This window comes from Strix aluco, chromosome 21 (assembly GCF_031877795.1).
Source record: "Strix aluco isolate bStrAlu1 chromosome 21, bStrAlu1.hap1, whole genome shotgun sequence".
In the NCBI taxonomy this organism is placed as follows: Eukaryota; Metazoa; Chordata; class Aves; order Strigiformes; family Strigidae; genus Strix; species Strix aluco.
In genome coordinates, this window is record NC_133951.1 from 7,699,529 (window position 1) to 7,715,532 (window position 16,004).

Here is a 16,004-nt window from a genome sequence, read left to right on the forward strand (position 1 = left end):
ATCTGTAATGCTGTTCAAGTTGGAATAGTAGTACAAAAGTCATCTTTTGGATACTGGTTTTTAAACTTATCTAATATTACATGTAGTTTTGTGATACTTAGCCAACTTCTGTTTCATGTTCTTCTAATTTTAGTTAAGTGTACCAGAAATATGGTACAGACCTATGGAAATTTCCCAGTGGGAGTTTGGAAAGACTTTATTTACTTAGGTTTTTTTGTTTTAGGGTAAACCTCCAACAAAGAAGGCTAAAGTTCTACAAAAACAACCCCTAGTGGCTAAACTAGCAGCATATGCTCAGTACCAAGCAACTTTACAGAACCAGGCAAAGACTAAAGCAGGTAATGGCATATGAACAGAGCTGAAACAAGTTTTTGGTAATACACGATTTGTGGCTCATTGGCAGCTTCCTAAATAAAATAACTTTCTCTTAGCAGCTGTCCCTGTGGAAGGTTTCAGCTGGGGTAACTACATCAATAGCAATAGCTTTACAGCAGCTCCTGTTACCTGTTTTAAACACGTAAGTATTTTTCAATATGTGCTATCCTTTTGTGTGTGTGCATGAGAGAGAGTGAGTCCATGGTAATTCTTGAATTAATCTTTGCAAAACATTCATATTCAAATATGTTTTATGGCCTTGGACTATGAAACTTATACTGTAAACTGTGTTGGTGTGACTACTTTTTAGATGGTTATGTTTGGTTTTAACTGTCCTTTAAAACCATTCTGAACACTATCAATTACTCTCATCATACATGCTCTCATAAACAAAAAAGTAAAAGGAGGACTCTTAAACACCTGTGAAGTTATTTTTCTCACATTCAAGGTGCAAAAATCAATAAATGCACTACCAAACCAACCAGGTCATGCAGTATTAGAAAAGGTTACAAAAGGCTTTTTAGATTGAGTCAGGTTTGCTCTGTTATGTTGAACTGATCTTCTGGTTACATATTTGGATTTGGGATTTTTTTTCTTGGTTTTTAGTCAGATTCTCCCTGTCAGTTGTGCTGGCAGGTAATGTAGAAATAGAGGAAAATCAAGGCTTTTTATAAATCTCAAGTTAAAGAGGTTGGTTTTCTCTGTATTAGAGATGCAAAAATTCTGAACAAAAAGTCCTCAGTCATTGCAGAATGTAATTGGGGGATGAGAAAAATATTTAGCAGCATCTGTCTTTAATGTGTTAAATTCCAGTTATTAGATCTTGTTTAAAATATTGTCAGTACTTTCTGTCTCAAGGAAAAGCTTTGACAAAGTGTTTGCTCTGCATACTTTTTTTTATTTGGGAAGTTGAAGTGTTCCATATTCTTACAAAAGTTTTATTTTGCTCAAAATCATCTGATGAAAATTGCAATCAAAATAAACATTTTGTTTCATGGAAGTTGTCTGCAAGGGATGAGACACGTATTTTCTGTCCAGTTCTGGAATTCGTGCTGAGCCCTGTCGACTCATAAATCAGTAGGAGTTGAGGGCTCTTGGCAGTTGGCACTTTCTGAATAGCACCCTTTATGCTTAGAGGCCTTAACCATTGCCCAGAACAGACCCTTGCATTAGTACAGCTTCGTGAATTTGTATCGCATTCCACGTGCTTAAGTAAGCATGTTTGCACTTTGCTTTCACAGTTATGTACATGCTATAATAAATAATTTTATAAGTACGTAGCAAAAGGTATTGTTTGATAATGTGGGCTGTGCTGTTACACAAAAAACGCTTCATGATGTATGGCATCCTTAATTAGAAAACAGCTACAATAGGTAGGTCACTTGTAAATTATGCTATAACATTCCATAGTAAAGGAGTTATATCTTCCTTTCTTATTGCCTCATTCATTAAGTTGAATGGTGCATATAATAATGTGAATATTGTAAACATACAATACTAATGTTCATATTTACCTTGAATATTTTCACAAGCTACATGCCAACAGTTCTACTAGGCCTCAATGTTGTTTTCTTTCTGTCCCTATTATCCTTTTATATACAAGTAAAATTCAACTCTTGCAATCTCCTTTGGAGAATTCTACTTCTTTGGACATTAGTTAGTGTTACAAGGGAGTGATTTCATTTAGTTTTACTGTAATTATTTCTTTGAAAAATATATTATTTAAACCAGTCAGAATCTGTAAATGCGTTAGTACTCTCTTATTAGATCCTTCTCTCTCTCCCATTCTGGTAGCTAAAGGAAACAATACTCTTTGTCTGGAAAGATTGTTGCTGTGTTTTCGGTGTACTAGATTGCTTTGATTCATAAAAGTTCGTATTTGTTTACCATCCATATTATGGATTCCATGCACATGTATGTCTGAGATTGAATCTATAAAGCTTATTGTGTTCAAAACAAAGGTTTTGAATTGACAGTAAAATCATGACACATGTACCCTTAAATTTGTTATTAGATAAAATGTGTATCTGGTTATACCGGGTGTATCTGTGTGGGTATTTGATAGAGTACATTGGGATCAACATTAAAGAAAATTTAATGAATTATAAGATGTGGGATTTAGCTTACTGATTATTTTTTTAATAACGTGGCATACTTCAGTGTTTCAGGTCTGTAATTTTCCCAGATCTTTTGGGTTTTTGGCTTGGGGAGTTATTTCATCTTCAGTTTAAAACATTTTAGAACTAAATCTTTAAGTTCTCTTTATGTGTTTCTCTGTATGAGAAGAATTAATTTCAGAGTCTTTTGATGCCCTTAATGTGGCTTTTGTACTTCCGATTACCTTCATTCTAGACTTTCAGTCTTGAGTAACACTAATGAAATTCACTAGTAATAGTACAACTGTGACCACTTTGGAGTTCAGTAAACTGAAGTAGAGAAGCTGCTTTAGTTTGTCATATAGAACCTGTGATAAAGCCAGAATTACAGTTTGTGCACCTTGCAGCTTTTTTTTTTGTAAAATTGCATTTATCAGACACACAGCAGTAGCTGATGCAAGGAGGGAAACCCGTTAATTTAGTGGTTTTAATATTGTTATAGCTTAGTAACATATGATGTGCTCATTGCTTGCATTCCAATTTCATTTTATTCTAAACAGTTTTTACTTTTTTCTGTATTTTCTTTTATTAGCCCAAACCGTTCCTAGAAATGAAAGCAACTACAGTGCTGAGTCATTTGTCAGTACTATGTAATGTGCAACCTAATGCACATTTAATAGTAATTGTTCTTTTCTGCTCCGTTGCTAGTTAGATGCACACTTCCTGAAGTTAAGAATTTTTCAATCTTTCTTCCAGTTGAATTTTATTCTGAGCTGAAATATTTTCATCCTCTTGGTTCCTTTTGTTATTAAAATAGTTTGCTTTAAGGGAGCATTCCCAGGATTTTACACTAGGTGGCAGTGCTTTGCTTTGAACTTCGTATTTTAGACCGTTTTCACATTGTCTTCTCTGGCATGACCTTTTGTGGTGGTATTGTTCACACCCAAGGTTTCAGCATACCGTCCTTATGCTTCAGGAATCGGTGGCATCACTTTGCCATTAAAATTCTGATTCAAGTTTCAAGTCTGAAATCATGACATCGGTGTCATCCAAAACCTTTAGAAGCCATGAGAGCTCCATGAGAGCCAAGAGCTCTAGAAGCCATGGGGGCGATGAGCTCGTTTAACCTGTGAGATCTTTGGTCAGTAGGCATGTGGGGATACTTAGCCTTTAGGCGCTCTGCTCAAACAGGACCTTCCTGATTGCGACTTACCTTGCAGAGAAGGCAGCTGCTGCTCACAGATAAACCCTCCCAAGTCATCTCCTGGAGCAGAAAGCGATGAACCAGATCTTCCTTGTTTGGGAGTGATGTGAAGTGGATCTCTTCGTCATGAGTCTGAAAGGTAAATTTGTTCTTACCTGTAAATTATGGTTCTGCTAGTTCGCACTATGCCAATCCAGACTTCAGAGTTACCCTTCCAGCCAGCAGATGAATAGGGCTTAACACTTAGTTAGTGCTTTGAGTTTTTCAAAGCACTGTGCAAACTCTGATTGATTAATCAGATGAAGATGGAGAAGACATGAAGGAGGATGGCTGTTATAGCCCTGGTTTATCCAATCTTCCTCCCTTAAGAATATTCATAATGAGTAAAAAAGGAAAAGATGGCGCAGTATACCAGGTATACTGTGGACCATCACTTCAGGACAGTAATGTTATCTGGCATTTCAGTAGTGAGGCTACACAGGATGGCTTCCTTCTAAAGCCATAAGGATTGGTGTAGGAGAACTAGCAGAACCAATATTTTCACAGACAAGGACAAATTTAACTTTCTGCTATTTCCCTCTATACCAATCCACGTGCTAGAAATAAAAATGTGACATTTCCATTATTGGAGAACTGTTTCAATATACTTTGCTCTCTGAAACAACTGAGTAGATGAGCAGGCAGTAAAATATATTTCAATTAAGTACAGCTGGATTATGAAATTATTCAGCAGTGCTATTTTTGATTGTTTGGCCTCATCTGTATTTCTATACAAGGCAACAAGATTTACTAAAATATGCAGTTTGAAAAGTTTATTTCCCCAATTCAACTCAAAAAGCTACACATGCCAATTTAGAGATGATAGCGAATATGTAATAGGACTCGATTAAGACACTGTATCTGCATATTTTGTCTGTGAAAATAAACCATCATCTTTCAAGTTGTTTTTTTCTCTTTGTCTGCCAGATGGCAGAAAAGAGCTTTGCAGTCTAGACTGGTGTAGATGGGACATAGCAGAACATGAAGAGACCAGGCTTCAAGAATAAGAAACTGACACACTTACAATAACTTTTTTTAATCGTTAAAACTAGTTTTAAGTTTTGCATGCCTATCCTCAAATATTTCTGTTAGTGAAGGGTATCCCTTTTTAAGAGAAGTTTGGCTTTTAGCACTGCTAGTTGGCTATTGCTGATTGCCAGTAAAATTCCGGTATCGTGATTTCCAATCATTCAGGATTAATCCAAATTTCTTCACTTGTGGCTCTTGGCCAAAATTCTGTCAAATTGGAGGCCACTCCCACTGAGTGGTTAAGTTCTCTGTGTTTGCAAAGAGCGAATGAGACACAGCCTTAGAATACTGTCTGCCCAGTACAGAACCAGAGGATCTCTTCAGTTGTCCCTGGGATACCTAGATACTCTCTGAACTGATAAGAATTTATTTTTCTCAGACACCTTAGAATTGATATTACTGTTGTTCTGAAGTACCCCAAATCAGAATCTTTCCCTTCTTGGTGGTCTCAAGTTTAATGTAGACTGAGACGTTTTCTATGTTGTTACCAATATAACTTCAGCTGAGTAACTTTTAAGGTTTTAGATTCTTCAGCACTTGTGCATTTCTGGTATCTCTACAATACCATCTCTGAGTGTCTTTTTATGATGCTCTGTTCAACAAAACATTCTTCTTGAGATAGCAAACTAAATGAAATCTTTGTATCTCCAGTTTCCACAAATCTGTAGTAGTTCAACAAGCTTGTATTTCTTTTTGTTACTAACACATTAGTCTCAGTCTTCAGGACACTGTGTGAGGAATCTAGCTGTGCGTTTCCTTTTGTCATTCATTAAAAAGGTGCCACTCAGCTTTCTTTTCTTACTGTTTGCTTGACAGAATGATCACTTGCAGGTGATATGAAAGCCTGTTCCTCTGAGAGGATGTGAACCAGTGGATGATAAATCCCACCATAAAAAAAAAAAATCATCAGAATAGATTCAAGAAATAACTTTTAGGCATTTTTTCAGGAACATTTCTGATTCACAGAATTTAAAGATGTCTGTGGTACAAGTATGAATTTGAAGTACCATAATTTTCTTGCAAGTAGAATTGCAGAGGTATTACACCGGTCTCACTAAAATCAGTACCTTGCACCTAGTTGAAACATAGAATAAAGCTGACCTGCAAGTATATGCAACTTGTGCTTCTGCTTTACAGATTTTTGAACTTGGAATCCTATAGTTTTTGCAGGAAATACACAGTAATAATTGTATACAATTACAATGTTACATATAAGCTTCAAATCAAAACCAAGCTAGGTTTTCATACTGTGTTTTCTAAACGTATGCTTATGTCTTATGTGTACTGATCGTTTTGTCTTTTTAAGTCACTTGTAAAACACTGATATAACAAAAAATAATTATTTTCATGTGGTGAACTGGTGACTTTTTCCCCCCTACCTTAAATGATAGGCACCTATGGGGACATGCTGGGGTGACATCTCGGAAGGAGTGCGAGTGGAGGTTCCAAACGCAGACTGCAGCCTACCTACCAAAGTCTTCTGGATAGCTGGAATTGTAAAATTAGCAGGTAAATATATTTAGTCAAAATTGTTAAAATCAAGTAACTTGTGAAGGGAGCTAATAATTTAGTCAGTGGTCACCTGTTCAGCATAATGTTGACGTTGGTTAGATTGTCAGAGCATTGTCCATAGGTTGTATGTTTTAGCACTATCACTGTGTTATACTGTTTTACAGTGGCTTCAGTGATGCTTGAGAATGCCTAGGTTTTCTGGGGTTTGGGGTCTTTTTCATTTGTGGGGTTTTTGTTTTTTTCATATTGCCTCAGAGCACATTAAGTGCAGTGCAGAATGAGGAGATAGGAAATTATACAATAGCTAGCAAGTAAGTCTGGTTATATGAATCACTTTTTGTGGTTAAAAGTTAAAAATTCAAGGTCATATAGCTAAGATATGAAAAAGCAGATACTGTGGGTAATTAATTAATTTTGTCCTCCTACATAAAACTTCTGAAGGTTTATAGTTCGAAAATTTTAATTTTAATTAAAATTTGACTTACATGACAGCACCTGCACATTTATCAAAGAAATTGATATTCTATGCATTAATAACATGCAGAAATTTGCCATAACGTTCTATAAAAAGTTATAGTCTAGAAAATCCGATGTAATATACATTATGATTGGTAAAGAAATATTAATACATATTTTATAATCTTGTTTAATTTTTGTCTATTTTAAATGAAATTGCTTTCTTGCAGGCTACAATGCTCTGCTAAGATATGAAGGCTTTGAAAATGATTCAAGTCTTGACTTCTGGTGCAACGTTTGTGGGTCTGACATCCACCCAGTTGGTTGGTGTGCAACCAGTGGGAAGCCCCTAGTCCCTCCACGAAGTATGTAAATAGTAGCCTTACTGATTGATATAGAAGTCTTTATTAAACTATATTTGCTCATGGTCCAGATACTGAAGTATTTTTTTACCATAGCAACTCTTTCAACAGTTTTGAATAAATCATTTTAACCTTTGGAAAAATAAGGACTTGACTGATGCTGAAAGTGTTTCTTGGAGTAGCCCATCTGATGTGACTTAAAGTTTTTTAAAATCAAGGTGGAAGGGGTTAGCTAATCAGTGATGTGAACATGCACTGATTTTATTTATATTCTGTTATTAAATTCTTTGCCCTGACATACCCATAAACTTAATCTTGGGTAGCATTCATTCTCTAAAGAGGTTTTTGTCATTGTCATCCAGGCTTTTTAACAGTCATCTGGGATTTCTTCTTTACATATTCCAGACTCTAATATTGTCTCTAACGGACACAATTAAAAATCAGTGGCTTATTTTTTCCCCTTCATTTGCAACAGCCATCCAACACAAATACACAAACTGGAAAGCTTTTCTAGTGAAACGACTTACTGGTGCCAAAACACTTCCTCCTGACTTTTCTCAGAAGGTAAGGCTGATGCAATATCAATGATGTACTGTAAACAAAATTGCAGCACAATGTGAAGAACTAAAGTATTTTACAATGGCACATTAGCTCCTTTCATAGTGAAGATGATACAGTAGTTTCTTCCCTTAAATACAGTTTTCCTTAGATTCTCTATTCTCCATTTATGTCCACACTTGTCAGTATGTATTTGGAAAACTGTCTCCTCTAGCAGAAAGTAGTTTTCTTTAAAAAACTAGTTAGTCAATTTTAAAATACCCCAATTTAAAAAAAAAAAAAAAAAAAGCTAATAAGCTACCCTGTGATACGTAAAATGAAAACTGATTTTTCTAATTCAGGAATGATTTTTATCATGCACTATTTCAAGAAACTGACAAAATATATTAATATAGCACATATCTAGATGCAATGAAGTACATACTTTTAAATGTTAATGTTTTTCATCTGCTCTGGACTAGATTTTTTTGCTGTCTTTAAGTCATGTCTGTAGGTGTGGCAGCTGCCTGTATAGCATGCTGTAGGTTACTTACTAATATTGTGACATGGTACATAGCTTTTAGTAGGAATATGAGACTTTTTTGATGTCTTAGACTGCATCTAAATCTAAAAACAAAATCAAAAAACAAAACCAAAAAACCTTTCTGCAGTTTTTCAGTTCTATTTAAAAACTAGCTCAGTTGGAAGGCGAATTAAATTGGCAAGATCTCAACAGTTTGGGGAGTTTATAATGGAAATGGCAAGTGACAGATACTGATTTTTAAACAGAATGTATTGTCACAAGGCAGATTAACATGATTTCCATTCTCTTCCTTTCTTTTTGGTTTATTATGAAGAAATATATTTGTGAGTGGCCAGCTTAAATTATTCTGAAGGTTTGTTTTCCATGCCTTTTATAATAAAGTATTTTAATCCTGTTTTCAAGTGCTATATTTTGAGTGGATGACAAAGCAAAAAAAAGAAAATCTTGGGGATTTTTTTGTTAAAATTATTTCTCAATGTAATTTTATCCATTGTTAACAACTGAACAAACTTTCATTAAGCCAATGGAAAATTCCTGTAACCTGCGTGAGAATTGTGTTAGAGGCTGTACTTGATGCAATTAAAGCATTGTAGGATCTATTCTACTTAGTTTTCTGAAACATTTCGTTTTTCCCCATGTACAATGAGAGAAATTGTGTCACTTTTACAGGTTGATTAACAACTGTTTGAATTAAATTAAAAGTGCATTGATACTGTGTTTTAATGGCAGAAGACAGATGACTAAGAAAAACCAGAGTATATTTTTACAGAATGTCTTTTTCTCCTGTTACTTTAAGGTGTCTGAGAGTATGCAGTATCCATTCAAAACTTCCATGAGAGTAGAAGTTGTTGACAAAACGCACCTTTGTCGAACAAGGGTAGCAGTTGTAGAAAGTGTCATTGGGGGACGGTTAAGATTGGTGTATGAAGAAAGTGAAGACAAAACTGATGACTTCTGGTGCCATATGTACAGTCCACTCATTCATCATATTGGTTGGTCTCGAAGTATAGGACACAGATTCAAAAGATCTGGTAAGCTTGTTGTGTTTTAGAGGTGGCTTTGTGGGCAGTACTAGCTTGGAGAAGTCTGACTTAAGCAATACTGTCACTTCACACAACTAACAAAACTAGCTTGAATAGTGATCTTTAAAAATTTATATAATGGGGCCCAGGGCTTTTCCCAATTACATTACATTCAGGAGATTCAGTTAAAAGTGTAAGTAGTGTTTTTTGCAGCACTGGAAAGGCCAAAATAAATTTTAGGTTTATTTGTAGTATGTGGATATCTAGAAAGATTCAGTGATAAACAGTGTTTAACAAACTGTCGAGGCAGGAAAACCTTGAACTGCAGTATTCAAGCCTGGTAAACCTCATTTTTCATGCTGATACCTGGAATTACACAGTCCTGCTCCACAAACTCCTAGTTTCTTCACACTTGTCTCTTGTATAATACAACATGGACAAGTATCCTGTTCGATACCAATTTTTTTTTTACTTGTAAGTTTAAGGACTATCTAATATTTTTATATTGCAAAATTTACATGTTTTAGAGGGCACTAGGAGGTGGGCAGGGAAGATGAAGTGACTGTCTAATAGATGGTACACAGTTTAAGGCCATTGTTATCTAAAATACAGAAGTAAAGTTTAAAGTTTCTAAACAAAAGCAGTCTGGTTTTAATATTTCTCTGCTCTATTGAGCTTGTGTCATTTCACAAGGCATCATTTCAGGAAAACCTTCAGTTTTCCTAGCATTTAAACTTTCATGAAACCATTTATAAATAAGAGTAGTTAGAGAAACCAAGAACAGTGCTGCTTCCCAGAAATAACGTGTCTAACGGTTCCAGGGATTCCTCTTGGAAAGTAGTGTTGAACAGTTGGCTAAAACCACCTATATAGATGTGTTTAAAGTGATTATGTATAATTATATGACAAATATACAATCTTCTGTCATAACACAGTGCGAAGTAGTTGCGATTTCTTTGCAACAGTTTCTGTGTATATTTGTATCAATTTTGTGATGTAATCAAGTGGTCTTGTAAATTGGAAATTTTTTTCATAAAAGAGACTGTCTTAGAGATATTTCAGGTAGAATTCAATAAGGAAGATAGATGGATTGTGTCCTCCAGATGTTTGTGAAAGTCTTATTATGAACTGTAGGCCTCCCCCACCAATGATTGCATTGTATTAGTTAACGTATTCGAAGAAACATACTGTCTGCTCTATTAACAAAACTTCTGAGTAATATATATATTATTCCTTGTAGATATTACAAAGAAACAGGATGGACATTTTGATGCACCCCCACATTTATTTATGAAGGTGAGTTTGCTAGCAAGAGCACTGTTTTCTCAGAGTTGATTGAGGAACTTTAGCTCCTGGTGTGTGTAAAATAGACCTGAAACTCTACTTAAGTCCTCAAAACATGCCCAGCACAAGCATTACTTTTTTTATTCAAGTCCTTACCTGATTTGTCCTCCTTGACATCAGCAGAGATGATACAACAGGTATTTCAATCGGTAGTTTTGGTAGTGTGGGGTTATATTTTGTTCCAGACTGTTGTGTTTGAGGTGACGGTTTGAGCCCAGAGGGCAACTGAGCACCACCACCACTCAGCTGTTTACTCACCCCTTCCCCCCCTAGTGCTGGGAAGAAGAAAAACGAATCAAAAGGCTCAGAAATCGAGATAAGGATGGGGAGGGGTTGCTCACCCATTAACTGTCACAGGTAAAAGACAGGCTCCTTAAGGGGTAGAAAAGTGTCACTTCAATTCACATCACTAAAGATAATGACACTTAACAAACAGAATGGGGCAGTGAGAAGCATTACCACATGTTAAAACACCTCCCACCACCCCTCCCTTCTTCCTGGGCTCAGTTTTGTTCCCATTACATCTACCTCCTCACCCCCAGTGGCACAGGGGCTAGGGGATGGGGGATGCAGTCACTCTGCTGCTTCTTCCTCTAAGCGGGGGGAAGCACTGTTCTGCATTCTCCCCCCTGCTCCACATCACGTCCTCCTCATGGGAGACAGTCCTCCACAAACTCTCTCCACTGTAAGCTCTCCCCACAGGATGATTCTTCCTGAGATGCTCTGGTGTGGGTCACCCCCACGTGTTGCGCTTCCCAGTGCTGAACTACAACAGTGGGGGCTGCTTCTTCCCACAGACTCCCAGGGGTCCTCCACAGGCTGCAGGTGGATCTCTGCTCCTCCAGTGACCCCCATGGGTGGCAGGAGGGGTGGCCCTCCTGTCTCACCATGGGATGCAGGAGGGTTCCCTACTCTGGCACACCTCCCCCCCTTTCCTCCCTCCTTCCTTCCACTGACCTCCATGTCTGCAGAGGTGTCCTCCTTGTAACTCATCATCAAAGTCCTTCCCCCCTCCTCAGGTTCCCTTTCTTAAATAGGTTATTGCAGATGTGTGGCCACTGTTGCTAATTGGCCTGGCCTTGGCCAGAGGTGGGTCTAACTTTGTAGCCGGGAGAGCTTTCCAGAAGCTTCTCCCCCACTACCAAAAACTCTGCCACACAAACCTGGCCCACAAGCTTATTAGATTCTTAGTTTCTGGTGCTGTTATGTGATTCTTTAGGTAAAAGAGGTTGACGCAGCTGGAGAATGGTTTAAAGAAGGAATGAAATTGGAAGCTATAGACCCCTTAAATCTTTCGGCAATATGTGTGGCAACTATTAGAAAGGTAAGAAAACAAATATGTATTTTGGGAAGGTAGATGGGAATCCTGTTGTCACTCACCTTTATTCGGGTTTGAAACAAAAAGCTCAAACAAACTAAGAGCAGTTCATTCACACAGTGAATGTTTATGGAATATATCCATTAATTGTTTATATACAACTGCTATGAAAAAGAATATACTCATGTAATTTTATTTTTTTAATTTGAATCTGGAAATTCAGCCTTACCTTTAATTAGAATATAAGATGTTTGTGAGATTAATTTGCAGGACAATCTGCTAATTATACCAAGTGTTTTGCAGCTGTTCAGAAAGAAACCTCATCTTGCTTACTTGCAGAAGTCTATGAAGATATTTTAAGGATGTACTTCTTTCCTAGCTTGATTGAAAGGGAGCCCATCTATGTGAAATCTGTTTTAAAAGAGGAAGAAAATATAAAAGTAGCTTAGGAGAATTGCATAACCTTACCAATGAGGAGTGTGGTTATGATTTTGTCTTTCCTTATTAATGGTGTGCAGAATATCCTTGCAAACTAAAGAGTAGACTGAATTTTAAAGCTTTACAAGTAGAAGTGATGTTTATAAGAAAAATAAGCTAGAGATCAGAAAAAGGAAATGTTCATCTCATAACTTTGCAGTTAACAAAGGTACATTTGACAATAGTACACACAATCTTGGAGACAGGTATGATTTGGGGTGTTTTTGTTTTGTTATAATTGAATGTCCTAAGTATGCTTCCATTATTATTACTTTTCACTCTTTTGAAACATGGCATGCTTTCTTTCTAGCCTTATCACACAGTTAAAGGTATTTAATGCAAAATTTTGTTTTTCTTTACAAAGGTTTTAGCAGATGGCTATCTTATGATTGGGATTGATGGCTCAGAAGCAGCAGATGGGTCTGATTGGTTTTGTTACCATGCCACTTCCCCTTCTATTTTCCCTGTTGGTTTCTGTGAAATTAACATGATTGAACTAACTCCACCCAGAGGTACATATAGCATTCTGACCACATTTTATTTTGAATATTTTTCAGTGATATTGTATGTGCCATATGCTTTGTTCCTTAACTCAGTCTACAAAATTCATGTCACTTTTTAGGACTTTCTCAAGTCTGAAACAAACCAGCGTAATTTCAGAGTAATTTAAAACAGGGATAACAAACTTCTAATTTAGAAGTCAAATTGAACACCTGATTGATTCTCTGGCTAAAATAATTTGCTTTTGCTGTTAGAAATTGAGGATAGCCACTAGCTGAATAGTATATCCATTAAGTGAATGGGAAGTATGCTAGTCACTAAAAGGGCTGTTCAAAATATGTCATTGCTTGGGAAGTCCTGGCCACCAAAAGAATTAACGAGCATTGTAAAGAATCTCAGTCTTGGGCTACTTCGCAACAATGCAAGTTAATTTTTGGAAGAAAATGCACAAACTTGAGCTTCGAGGAAGTAGCCATTAGAGCTGTACGCTGCATAATCCCTTCTGCAAGAAAAAGCTGTCTGTCTGCTAGCACATATGCCTCCAGAAGACTGTGTTGCCTTCATTTTCCCATTTTATTGTCTTGGTCTAGCAATTTATAAAGAGAATTGTAACTAGCTGTGTAACAGCAGATAATAATGGTTTTCTACAGATTGTTTTCTCCATTCTCATTCTTGCAGGCTTCTACTTGCATTTATTGAATTATTTTTCTAGGTAATAACTACAAAGGCAGTGTAATGCAACACGAAGAACATAATTTCATATCATTTTCATTTTTGCACACTAATGAATCTGTAATTTTTGAGTATGTGGAAAGAGCAGTCGGACAGATTTACTACTATTTTTCAGTCACCTCATTTAGTGAATTTATTGCCTAGAAATTCATGGGCATAATCACCCCTCAGAAATGTGGTGCAAGAGTGTCTTGCAATAGGAAAAGTTTTTGTGGGAGGAAAAAAACATGCATGTCAATACATATCAATCAATTTAGAAACAAATACATTGATGATACAGAATAGGGAAAAAACTCCCTTCTGTTTTTCCTCTTTACTCTTCACATACTACTTAACACAAAGTATGTGAATTTTGTTGTTAACACATCTATTACACTTTTCTGTGTGTTGTATCGTGGCAACCTTATTCTTAATCTACGTGTATAGTTTCCCTTTTATGGCAGTTTTCCATAACAGTCCTGTATCATGCACTGAGAGGCAATTACAGATCACACATGCAGTAATCTAGAAGTCATTTGAAAGGGGAATTAACAGGAGTAAAATACAGAACATAATGTGCATTAACATATTTAATAGGATCAAAGTGATCAAAGCTTCTTAGCTCTTATGAGAGGTGTATTTTGCTTTCCAAATTGTGGGCTTGAAAATAGACAATTTCTTAGTTCTGACTACTCTAACAAGAACTGTGTGCACATGTCTGTAGGGTGTGCATAGTGAGAAGTTAATTGAAGGACTTGCCTACACATATATTGGTCTAGCCAGAGGACCCATGCATTAAGAAGAAAAGCATAATATGCAAAACTGATATGTTATTACCCTTCTGAATTGTGAGCTGTCCAGCTACATCTGTTCCTGCAGATATTGCGTACCTAACGTGCACACGCTTTTCCAAAGAACATTTAGCAATGCGGATAACGAAGTGGCTGAGAAATCATTGGACTTCACATTTACAAGCGCGTTCCTTCCAAACATCTTCATGTCTTGCTGAAATCAGTAGAAGATGAGGATGCTTAGACGCTTTCAAGAAGGGGTTGCTTTTTGGGCTGTGAATGTTACCTGCCTGAGGATTCTGGCCCTGCAGTGCTGAGCTGTGGCTCAGTGGGAGCTCTCTACCCAACCTACATGAGACACAGCTGTATCCCGTAGCTCCCCATGCCATGCCCACTACGCTGCAATCTTTATAGTATGTCCAACACTGCATACTGCTACAGAGAAACCTTCCAGTCCTGCATGTTTTATGTGTATTCAGTAGATGACCAAAAGCTAAATACATTTGAGAGATTTTCTTTCCTCTATAATAGTTTTTAAAATTGGGGAAAAGAAGTCCTGTAATTTTCCATATTATTGCTATTTCTAGCCTTATTTAAGTTTTAAAATATCCACTCTTGTTCTTACCACTCTCTTCCTAACAATTCAGGTGTTTCAATAGTGGAGCTCTTTCCCCACAGGAAAGACACTGGATGTGCTTAATTACATGATCTGTTCTGGGTCATTTGTGTGGGGCTTTGTAGAGATCAAGGATCTACGTGGACAGAAAGCTTCATGTATGAATGATTAATCTTAACATTAAATGACACTTTCTATATTATCCAGAGGTTCATTCATCTTGTTTGTTGCAAATGGGCAATGTCCAGGTGACTGTCTTGTCCCTTAGACCAAAGCTCAGAGAGTGGAAGTTTCTGATGTTAATATTTTGCTTCTTTGTTGTCTTTTTAGCCGTAACACAGTGCCAATATACTATTTTTGCTGTTGTTCTTATGCATGAAGTTTGCAGTTGATGTATGAAAATGTTGTTTAAAATTCACAGGTTATGCAAAACTTCCTTTTAAATGGTTTGACTACCTCAGGGAAACTGACTCAATAGCAGCACCTGTAAAGCTCTTCAATAAGGTAATAAACATTATGCATGTATATTTAAACTGTAATTAGTATTTTCTTTAAATTTCTGTCTGGATAGTCCATGGGATGGATTTCATTAAATACAATTTCGAAAAACTAAGGTGACAGAGATTTAGAAATAAGAACCCTTTGAGTATATTAAGCTTGAATATTTCTGAAATGTTAAATACAGCTGTACGTGAAACTGCATAAATGATACTTGATATTTTCCTACATTAAGTTGACTGAAATACTCGTTTCGACACTGTGCTTAAACCATCTTAATTAACATGATTGTATAATGATGCTTGCCTTGTTTGTATTTGCTTTTCCAGGAAGTTCCAAACCATGGGTTTCATGTTGGAATGAAACTGGAGGCTGTTGATCTGATGGAACCTCGACTGGTATGTGTGGCCACAGTAACTCGCATTATCCACCGTCTTTTGAGGATACACTTTGATGGGTGGGAAGATGAATATGATCAGTGGGTGGATTGCGAGTCCCCAGACCTCTATCCCGTGGGATGGTGTCAGCTAACTGGATATCAACTACAGCCTCCAGCGCCACAATGTAAGTTC

The 16,004-nt window shown here is 36.7% G+C and overlaps 1 protein-coding gene across 16 annotated transcripts in view; it reads left to right on the forward strand.

Annotated features, from left to right (window-relative positions):
- The window catches only part of MBTD1 (mbt domain containing 1), a 40,789-nt gene that overhangs the window by 10,168 nt on the left and 14,617 nt on the right, over positions 1-16,004 (forward strand). For 13 of the 16 annotated variants that reach the window (XR_012626000.1, XR_012625996.1, XR_012625997.1 and 10 more), the window contains 11 exons: positions 224-338; positions 432-517; positions 6,135-6,252; positions 6,942-7,076; positions 7,549-7,637; positions 8,951-9,185; positions 10,417-10,472; positions 11,740-11,844; positions 12,680-12,827; positions 15,356-15,438; positions 15,762-15,996. Coding sequence is in view for 11 of the 16 variants with exons in the window: in XM_074847494.1 (XP_074703595.1) it covers positions 224-338; positions 432-517; positions 6,135-6,252; positions 6,942-7,076; positions 7,549-7,637; positions 8,951-9,185; positions 10,417-10,472; positions 11,740-11,844; positions 12,680-12,827; positions 15,356-15,438; positions 15,762-15,996 (1,405 nt within the window). In the remaining 5 variants the exon portion in view is untranslated. The remainder of the gene's footprint in view (positions 1-223; positions 339-431; positions 518-6,134; positions 6,253-6,941; positions 7,077-7,548; positions 7,638-8,950; positions 9,186-10,416; positions 10,473-11,739; positions 11,845-12,679; positions 12,828-15,355; positions 15,439-15,761; positions 15,997-16,004) is intronic. The other 3 variants (XM_074847496.1, XM_074847499.1, XM_074847501.1) reach the window with 1 other exon arrangement.